The 10,179-nt window shown below is 52.3% G+C and overlaps 3 protein-coding genes across 3 annotated transcripts; all 3 read left to right on the forward strand.

The window, feature by feature from the left end:
• Positions 1–249: 249 nt before the first annotated feature.
• On the forward strand, positions 250–1,567 carry AtWU_05909 (putative plasma membrane SNARE protein (Sec9); the record flags this gene model as incomplete). Its single annotated transcript, XM_035501019.1, has 2 exons — positions 250–1,452; positions 1,508–1,567. 2 exons carry the CDS (start codon positions 250–252, stop codon positions 1,565–1,567), a joined length of 1,263 nt encoding a protein of 420 aa, XP_035356912.1.
• A 2,284-nt stretch (positions 1,568–3,851) lies between these two features.
• AtWU_05910 (U2 snRNP complex subunit HSH155) lies at positions 3,852–7,609 on the forward strand (the record flags this gene model as incomplete). Its single annotated transcript, XM_035501020.1, has 2 exons — positions 3,852–3,861; positions 3,921–7,609. 2 exons carry the CDS (start codon positions 3,852–3,854, stop codon positions 7,607–7,609), a joined length of 3,699 nt encoding a protein of 1,232 aa, XP_035356913.1.
• Positions 7,610–8,383: 774 nt separating this feature from the next.
• On the forward strand, positions 8,384–9,952 carry AtWU_05911 (FAD binding domain-containing protein; the record flags this gene model as incomplete). The annotated part of the gene is made up of 1 exon (XM_035501021.1): positions 8,384–9,952. The coding sequence occupies one exon, from the start codon at positions 8,384–8,386 to the stop codon at positions 9,950–9,952; it is 1,569 nt and encodes a 522-aa protein (XP_035356914.1).
• Between the last annotated feature and the right edge of the window lie 227 nt (positions 9,953–10,179).

The following is a 10,179-nucleotide window of genomic DNA, read 5'->3' on the forward strand; positions in this document are numbered from 1 at the left end:
TCGACCCTCCATCCAATAATGCCTAAGGAGGCGTTTCCCTGACGGCTGCTGCTCCCCTGACCAACTGGAGTTATTATTATCGTTGGTTTCACATCTTTTGCGCTGGTCCCTCTCTGATCCCCTTTTCTACCTCCATCTGTCCTCTTCTCAGATTCTATCCTCTCGCTCACCGGATTAATCGCTACTAGCATATCCTTGACCTTCTCTCACCCTCACAGCCGACTACTAATCTCTTTCGCATTCCACGCCATGGGCCGATTCGGTTTCAAAAAGTCCGGGGACGACGAGGAGGATTCCGGCAACCGTCTGGCACTTTTCGGCTCCAGATCGAAGAGCAAGAGCCCTGCGCCGCCTGCCAACCCCTACGCTAAACCTATCCCGACCGATCCTTACACCAAGGCCAAGATGCAGGCGGGTGTGGCTCCTCTGCCTGCCGGAGAACAACCGCCCGCAGCTGGCCCCTCTGGTGCTCATAATATCCCCGGAGATAACAAGTATCAAGGGTATGCGCCGAATCGATATGGAAACCAAGGCGGTTATGGATCCGACCGCTTTGGTGGCGGGGGTGCTGCTGCCCCTGCCGCTTCTCGGTACGGCCCTGGCGGCTATGGAGGACTAGGTAGCGCCGATCCCAATGACCCCGCGGCTGCGGATGGCAACAGAGATGAGCTTTTTGGAGGGGCTCGGGATCGGGCACAACAACAACAACAGCAGGCCGGCCCTCCCCCGCCTTACTCCGAGGGCGGAGCTGCCTATGGCGGAGGCAGCAACGAGTACAACACCTCCACTTACCAGGAGCGTCACCTTACTGCTGAGGAGGAAGAGGAGGAAGAAATTCAGACCATCAAGCAGGACATCCGGTTCATCAAGCAGGGTGACGTCGCCTCAACTCGCAATGCACTCCGTGTGGCTGCCCAGGCCGAAGAGACGGGTCGTGAGACACTTGCTCGTTTGGGTGCGCAGGGAGAGCGTATCCATGATGCCGAGAAGAGTTTGGATGTCGCTACAGTCGAGGGACGGATCGCGGAGGAGAAGGCAAAGGAATTGAAGACACTCAACAAGAGCATGTTCGCTGTTCATGTGTCCAACCCTTTCACCAGCTCCCGGCGCCGGCGAGAGCGTGATGAGCGGATCTTGAACACGCACCGCGCAGAGCGGGAAACTCGCGAGGGTACCGAGAAGGAGGCTTTCAAGACCAACCAACGGATGGAGCGCACATTCAGGGACATTGACAAGGAGGCGGCCAAGCAGACCACACGCAACAGGACCAACATCACTGATCGTGCCAAGTACCAGTTCGAGGCGGACAGCGAGGATGAGGCGATGGAGAACGAGATCGAACAGAATCTGGATCTGCTTGGAGGAGCTGCGAGCCGTCTGAATGGCCTTGCTCGGGCGACAGGTCGCGAGCTGGACGAACAGAACCGTCATTTGGAGCGTATCACGGCCAAGGTAAGTCCTTTTGAGATCCTGTCACGAAGTCCAATTTCGACTGACTGCTTTGTAGAGCGACTTTGTCGACGACCAAATCGCCATGAACCGGGCCAAGCTGGACAGAATTCACTAGGCTTGCCCTTAGAACCATTACTGACCGCCTGGTGCCGTCGAATTTCTACTGTGCATATCACCACTTGCTACCATATCCTTGGCGTTTTGGGTATTATACTACATTATGCTTGCTATCGGCCTTTTGGCCATTGTGTTTCGCATACGGAGGAAGTAATAGTCGCGAATAGAGATGTCAACCCTTTTAACTCATACCCAGGACTTTCCATATCGCTTAGACGTAATCTGGTGTGAATTCAGGTGTCTTCTGCATCCAATCCCGCAAATAATTGAAGGGCAGGTACTTTCTTCCTAGGGGCTCCGAAAACGCATAGCTTTCCAATTGTCAACCTCAAGCAATCCTACCGTACTACTACATATGTTTCCCGGCATCGATCAGCCCAGTCCAATGATCTTGTCCTCCTCGACCGGCCACACGCCTAATAGCCGAAGCACAAGCACCCACTACAATTTAAGACCAATATGACACTCATGCCATGCCATGCCATGCAAAGTACGCTCTACACAGCAAGTCATCCGACCCATCCCGTCCCAAATCCGTAGGTAATAACCAAGAAGCAAAACATAAGCAGCCAACAGAACCTGAAACACCAGATATATTATATCATATTACGCTCCTCTCCGCTCATTAGACAGACACAGTCTCATTATCAGTCCATGCAACCCCACCCCCCACACACACATACAGCAAATAATCAAATCAGTAATTAAATCCGAATCTCACAAAAGTCACTGCTAAGGAAAATGAAATTCGGACAAAGAGAGAAGCTGACGTATACAACCCATGTCCAAACAACCCGATCTAACTAGGAATGGTATGTCGACAGTAATCTAGTATGCCCCACTGTGCGTAGGCGTAGTATGCTATGGCCTCGCGGAAACCGTTATTAATCTGCTACATAACAGTTGCATATTGGGCTGAAACACGGTGGGGACTGTGATCTAAGGAGGCAGATATGTTTTTATTTCCCATCATTATTGCTTTCACATATCTTCTTTTGGATATTGAGGGAATTTGATTTTTCTTCTTTTCCTGGTTATTTTTGTTTTGTTTCCGTGTGGAGTTGCCTTTTAGCCGCGTGGAGATAACATGATGTCATTTTCATTGTCTGTGGGTTGGAGCAGCTTTTCAGGTGCTCAATTATCATTTAATTTTTCATTTTTTGTTCAAATCATAATATTCAGAAAATGGGGCCAAAAGAAAAAACCTCTAGGCTGGAAAGATTGTGACCGGTTATTACACGTTTGTGGTAAGTAATATGATGGTTGTAAGAGTGTTAGTATGAATGAAGTTGAAAGAGCTTCTTCGGCTTTTAGTGAGATGCTATGCTAAACCTGCAAGATACAGTATATGCCTCATGTATCTAAGAAGATGTATACGATGCTGTGAGTGAGAGGTTTCTGGAAATCTTCTGCAATACTCTATCTTGGAATGAATGAATTGGTTGTGTGAGAGTAGTAGCCGTTAGTATGTCCGTTGTAGTAGTTGATGTCCATTGATACGGTATATACCGTCCGATTGGATTATTGGATATTGAAGTGTATATATATTGAGAACAATTTGTTATTCTTATCAAACACTGGTTTGAATACTATTGACATCAGTTGTAGCACGATTGTCAGGTAGGAGATGTGCGCCAGCAACAGTAGTAGTAGAAATAAGCGGCTTAAAATATATAGTCATGAACTACTTATCAGCCCAACGCAACACCCAGTGTTCTGTTCACATCATGATATTCGGTTCACTTAAACTAATCAAGTATTTTATGTAGTAATTTATAAAGTCTCAGTGCGAGCTCCATAGAAGAGCTATAACACCATATCGAAATGTAGTATCTAATCCATTTGATTCGTTGTTGTGATAATCGGGAGGCAATGCGTAGAGCCCTGCGCTTCAATTCTACATAGAACGAAGCTATAAATTCGATAAAGCACCAAAGATACCATATCTAGCCTCATTCAGGCTCGTTGACTTATCTAGAGCCGAAAGAAAAAAGAATATAATAAAGACCAAATGTGAAAGAATATCGAGGCGAGATCCAGCGAGAGCAGAAGCAGACAGCTACACAGCCATCACGTGCCTCACCTTAGTCATCAATCTAGTCCCGCCGCCGAACTTCACCTCACGTCTTCTTGATATTTTCATCGCGAGACATCAGCGCATCACCCTCCACGCCCCCAAGGTCGCTGCTATTGTCCGTTTTTGATCCGAATGTAGCTGCTGTTACCCCTGCCTGGGAGTGTTCGTTCTCTTTCTCGTCTTTGGGATCACCACAACCGCCACCATGTCCGACGGTAGGTAGCCTCCAGATCGCGGACCTTGCTTCTGATGATAGGCTGACAACCCCTTCTAGCTGATTTCGAAGCCGTCCGGAAGCTCCAAGCTGAGCGGAACGCTGCTGCATCTGCGAAGAAAGGTTCTAGGACCTTTGATCCGTCTAGCCAGCGCACTGACAACTCGACCAAGGCCTCCCTGACTGAATCCTTCGATACCACCCTCTACGAACGCGAGGGCGCTGACAAGTATGCGGGATACGACATGTCCATCGCCGTCAATGGCGAAGATGAAGAAATGGAGGATGCGGACGGAGGCCACCGTCTGGTGGGCCAATATACCGCGACAAGGAGCCAGATCGATGAATTTGCCCAAGGAAATGGTGTGGAAGAGGAGGACGTTCTCCTAGGACGCGAAAAGGCGGCCAGAATCGCTGATCGCGAGACGGACTATCAGAAGCGTCGCTTCAATCGTGGTCCGCTGACGCCTACACGCGCTGATCCGTTTGCCGCGAACGAACATGCAAACGTGGAAGGAGAGGGCCAGACCTACCGTGAGGTTATGGCTCTACGTGAGCTTGAAAAAGAAGAAGAGCGTGTTCAGAAGCTGATCGCAGAGAAGCAGGCCCGTGGGGAGGACGATGTTCAGGAGCATGAGGCCACCTTGAAGTCGGAGGACAAAGAAAACGCTGAAGCTGGCTCGACCGTTTCGGTCGCCACCGGTCGCAAGCGTAAACAACGGTGGGATGTGTCATCCGAGCCTACTGAGTCGGCTGAAGCTGAGGCCCCGCAGCCCGCAGACACCAAAGCCAAGAGATCTCGCTGGGATCAAACGCCTGCGCCTGCTGTTCCTGGCGCCGCCGCCGAGGAAGCTCCTAAGCGTCGTTCTCGATGGGATCAAGCCCCAGCCATTGCGGCATCCACCCCAGTGGGTAACCAAGGGCTTGCTACCCCGATGCATCCTTCTCAAGTAGGTGTGCCTATTATGCCCACCAGCTTTGGAACTGATATCTCTGCGCGCAATGCTCCTCTGTCTGATGAAGAACTTGATATGATGCTGCCCTCGGAGGGCTACAAGATCCTCGAGCCTCCTCCGGGCTATGCCCCTATTCGCAACCCGGCGAGAAAGCTTATGGCGACACCGGCACCTATGGCCAGTGCGACGGGAGTCGGAGGATTCATGATGCAGGAGCCGGAGAGCGCTCGCGCGATGGGCAAGCAGCTACCGACTGAAATCCCCGGTGTTGGTGACTTGCAGTTCTTCAAGCCCGAAGATATGGCCTACTTTGGAAAACTTATGGAAGGTGGGGACGAGAGTGCGATGTCCGTGGAAGAGTTGAAGGAAAGGAAGATTATGAGACTGTTGCTGAAAGTGAAGAACGGCACTCCGCCTATGAGGAAGACTGCCCTGCGTCAGCTCACAGACAACGCGCGGCAATTCGGTGCCGGCCCCCTCTTCAACCAGATTCTTCCGCTTTTGATGGAAAAGTCCCTCGAAGATCAAGAGCGCCACTTGTTGGTCAAGGTTATTGACCGTGTCCTGTACAAGCTGGATGATCTCGTTCGCCCTTATGTTCACAAGATTTTGGTCGTCATCGAGCCCCTGCTCATTGACCAAGACTACTATGCTCGTGTCGAGGGTCGTGAGATCATTTCCAACTTGGCCAAGGCCGCTGGTCTTGCCACGATGATCAGTACGATGCGTCCCGATATTGACCATGTCGATGAGTATGTCCGTAACACGACAGCTCGAGCATTTGCTGTCGTTGCTTCTGCTCTTGGTATTCCTGCGCTCCTGCCCTTCCTTCGTGCTGTGTGTCGGAGTAAGAAGTCGTGGCAGGCCAGACACACCGGTGTCAAGATCGTCCAGCAAATTCCTATCCTTATGGGTTGCGCCATTCTTCCCCATTTGAAGGGTCTGGTCGACTGCATTGCCGACAACCTCAGCGACGAACAAGCTAAAGTCAGAACCGTCACTGCCTTGGCCGTGGCTGCTTTGGCTGAAGCTGCCAACCCGTACGGTATTGAGAGTTTCGATGAGATCCTCAACCCCTTGTGGACCGGAGCTCGGAAGCAGCGTGGTAAGGGTCTGGCAGCCTTCTTGAAGGCCGTTGGTTACATCATCCCTCTCATGGACGAGGAGTACGCCAACTACTACACTAGTCAGATCATGGAGATCCTTCTGCGTGAATTTTCCTCCCCCGACGAGGAGATGAAGAAGGTTGTCTTGAAGGTAGTATCGCAGTGTGCTAGCACTGACGGTGTGACAGCCAGCTACCTAAAGGAACACGTGTTGACCGACTTCTTCAAGAGTTTCTGGGTGCGTCGTATGGCTCTGGACAGGAGGAACTACCGCCAAGTTGTTGATACGACCGTGGACCTCGGCCAGAAGGTCGGCGTGGGTGAGATTCTGGAGCGTGTTGTGAACAACCTCAAGGATGAGAGCGAGCCCTACCGGAAGATGACTGTGGAGACCGTGGAGAAGCTTATTGCAGCCCTTGGAGCTGCTGATATCTCCGAGAGACTGGAGGAACGACTCATTGATGGTGTTCTCTATGCTTTCCAAGAACAGAGCATCGAGGACATCGTGATCTTGAACGGGTTCGGAACAGTGGTCAACGCCCTGGGCACTCGCTGCAAGCCTTACCTCCCTCAGATTGTCAGTACCATCCTCTGGCGGTTGAACAACAAGTCCGCCACGGTCCGTCAGCAGGCTGCGGATCTGATCTCGCGTATTGCAATGGTCATGAAGCAGTGTGGAGAAGACGCTCTGATGGGCAAGCTTGGTATCGTGCTCTACGAATACTTGGGTGAGGAGTACCCCGAGGTGCTTGGTTCCATCCTTGGTGCTCTCCGTTCGATCGTCACTGTCGTTGGTATCAACCAGATGCAGCCTCCTATCAGAGATCTGCTGCCTCGACTCACTCCTATCCTGCGTAACCGTCACGAGAAGGTGCAGGAGAACACCATTGATTTGGTCGGTCGTATCGCCGACCGTGGCCCCGAATCGGTCAACGCCCGTGAATGGATGCGTATCTGCTTCGAGCTGCTGGACATGCTGAAGGCTCACAAGAAGGGTATCCGTCGTGCTGCTAACAACACATTCGGTTTCATCGCCAAGGCCATCGGTCCCCAGGATGTGTTAGCGACGCTGCTGAACAACCTTCGTGTCCAAGAGCGTCAGTCCCGTGTCTGTACTGCCGTCGCCATCGGTATTGTGGCTGAGACTTGTGCGCCTTTCACCGTCCTGCCGGCCCTGATGAACGAATACCGTGTTCCCGAACTGAACGTCCAGAACGGTGTGCTCAAGGCCATGTCCTTCTTGTTCGAGTACATTGGCGAGATGGCCAAGGATTACGTCTATGCGGTCACGCCTCTTTTGGAGGATGCTCTTATCGACCGTGACCAGGTGCACCGGCAGACCGCAGCCAGTGTTGTCAAGCACATCGCGCTGGGCGTGGTTGGTCTGGGTTGTGAAGATGCCATGGTGCATTTGCTGAACCTGGTGTTCCCCAACATCTTCGAGACCAGTCCCCACGTCATTGACCGTGTCATTGAAGCCATTGATGCGATCCGGATGGCAGTCGGCACCGGTGTGGTCATGAACTACGTATGGGCGGGCTTGTTCCACCCGGCGCGCAAGGTGCGCACGCCATATTGGCGACTGTACAACGATGCGTACGTGCAGAGTGCGGACGCGATGATTCCCTACTACCCCGGCCTGGAAGACGATGGTCTGGACCGGACTGAGTTGTCTATCATAGTTTGAACAAAAGCTATCCAGCGCGTGTCATTTACCATCATCTTCTCTGTCTCTGTACCCTTTTTCTGCCGTGTGCTTTTCCATCTATCTTCAACATATTGGGGCTTGTTCAATTACGGTGTTTCTCTGGCGGGATTTGGCGTGTCTGAACCATCTTTATCTAAGATATAGTAGTCTATGGCAATATCCAACATTTTAACGTTCAATTTAATTCTATCCCAATCTACTTTCCTTCGGACACTTTCTGTAAGCCAACTCAGTAGTCAATGAACTGATTGAGACGATCGATCTCTCTGTTCCCGATCGATCCTTGACTACTTTCTCCCCGCAATTCCAGCGTGGGGAGCACCCGCACTCAGACTCCGCGCATCATGCCATGCGATCGTTAGTTTTCGAGATCCGAGTTACTCTCCCGATCACTCCAACAAAGCTATCCACTTTTCTCCCTAACATTCCTGTGCTACCTCCGATGACATCAAGCAGCACTGCCCAGACCGACCGGAAAGACTCCCTCCGCCTTCCCCCGTGGCACCGACGGAGCATAACTCTCCGTTTCCCAACCGCCATCCCATCATCGGCACCATCCCCGCCGTCTGTCACTACATACAAAGCCGCAGGCAACTTGAGCACAGATCCCAGAGCACTATGTATCTACTTGATGCGATGATCATCATTCTCCTCTCCTTGGCAGACTAAATGCACTAATGCTCTTTCTTTGACGCATACACGCACACACGCACGCACAGGCACATACACACACAATCAAATCTCTCAAGCACCATGGCTCTCCCCTCAGAATGCGATGTGCTCGTCATTGGCGGCGGTAATGCCGGTTTCTGTGCAGCCATTTCGGCCGTCCAAGCCGGCGCAAAACACGTTGCCATTATCGATAAATGTCCGGAAGAATGGGCAGGAGGTAACTCCTACTTCACGGCGGGGGCGATGCGTACCGTCCACGGCGGATTGCCGGATCTGCTTCCCATCGTGAATAATGTCGATGCGGAAACGGCGAAGAAGATCGATATGAAGCCATATACCGTGGATGACTTCACGGGCGACATGAATCGTGTTACAGGGCGGCGCACGAATCGCGAGCTCTGCCAGACACTCGTCAATGAGTCGAACTCGGCGATCAAGTGGCTGGCGAGTAATGGTGTACGATTCCAGCTCTCTTTCAATCGACAGGCGTATGAAGTCAACGGTCGGCTCAAGTTCTGGGGCGGTCTTGCGCTGAAGACTCAAGACGGCGGCAAGGGTCTTATTCAGGATCACTTGCAAGCAGCCCGGAGACTGGGTATCCAGGTCTTCTTCTCGACCGCTGCTCAGAAACTAGTAACAGACCCGGTCTCTGGAGCCGTGACGTCCGTGGTGGTTTCGCATCATGGCCGCGACCAGACTATCCGGGCTGGAGCTGTGATTCTCGCGGCCGGAGGCTTCGAGGGTAACCCGCGCATGCGCGCGCAGTACCTTGGACCACACTGGGACGTAGCGCTGGTGCGCGGCACGCCCTATAACTCCGGGGATGGATTCGAGATGGCAATCCGGGATGTCTCAGCCAAGCAGGCGGGCAACTGGTCGGGATGTCACTGTGTGGCGTGGGATGCTAACGCGCCGGCCGATACGGGCGACCGGGAGATCTCCAACGAGTTCACCAAGTCCGGGTATCCGTTGGGCATCATGATCAATCGGCAGGGAAACCGGTTCGTGGACGAGGGGTCGGATCTGCGCAACTATACGTATGCGATGATCGGACGCCAGATTCTCAACCAGCCCGGCCACATGGCGTTCCAGATTTGGGATTCCAAGATGATCCCTTGGTTGCGATCGGAGGAGTACCGGCCGGAGGTGGTGCAGCATATCAGCGCTGCCACGATCAGTGAGCTGGCGGAGAAGTGCGCCGAGTTTGATCTCGAAGATAAGAAGCGCTTCGAGCAGACCATCCATGACTATAACAAGGCGGTTTATGAGCGCCAGCGCAGGCATCCGGATGGGAAATGGGATCCGGCTGTCAAGGATGGACTTACCACGCAGTCCGAGGGCTTGGAGCTGGCAGTGCCCAAGTCAAACTGGGCGCTTCCTATCGATCAGGGACCGTTCCTGGCTGTTCGAGTCACGGCAGGCATCACTTTCACGTTTGGTGGACTGGCGGTTCGTCCGGAGACAGCCGCGGTGGTGTCGTCGACGACAAACCAGGAGGTGCCTGGATTGTACTGCGCGGGCGAGATGCTGGGAGGACTGTTCTATGATAACTATCCTGGAGGCAGTGGATTGACGTCGGGAGCTGTCTTTGGACGACGAGCTGGTCGGGCTGCGGCGGCGAGAGTGTCGAACCGACAGGCACGGTTGTAGTGGCTGCTATAGTAGAGTATGCGATAGGATATATACAAGTGAGTGCTTGGTAGCAAACATATAGCAGGAATAATATACTATGTTTACTACACCAACATCTACAGTAGACTTCGATACCATAAATCTTAGTAGTACCAGTATCATGAACCACTCTAAGCAGCGACACCTACATTGGAATATTGCAACAATGACCCAATATATAAATATCCTCGACCATATAAAATATA

Source organism: Aspergillus tubingensis (assembly GCF_013340325.1).
Source record: "Aspergillus tubingensis WU-2223L DNA, scaffold_7, whole genome shotgun sequence".
Lineage (NCBI taxonomy): Eukaryota > Fungi > Ascomycota > Eurotiomycetes > Eurotiales > Aspergillaceae > Aspergillus > Aspergillus tubingensis.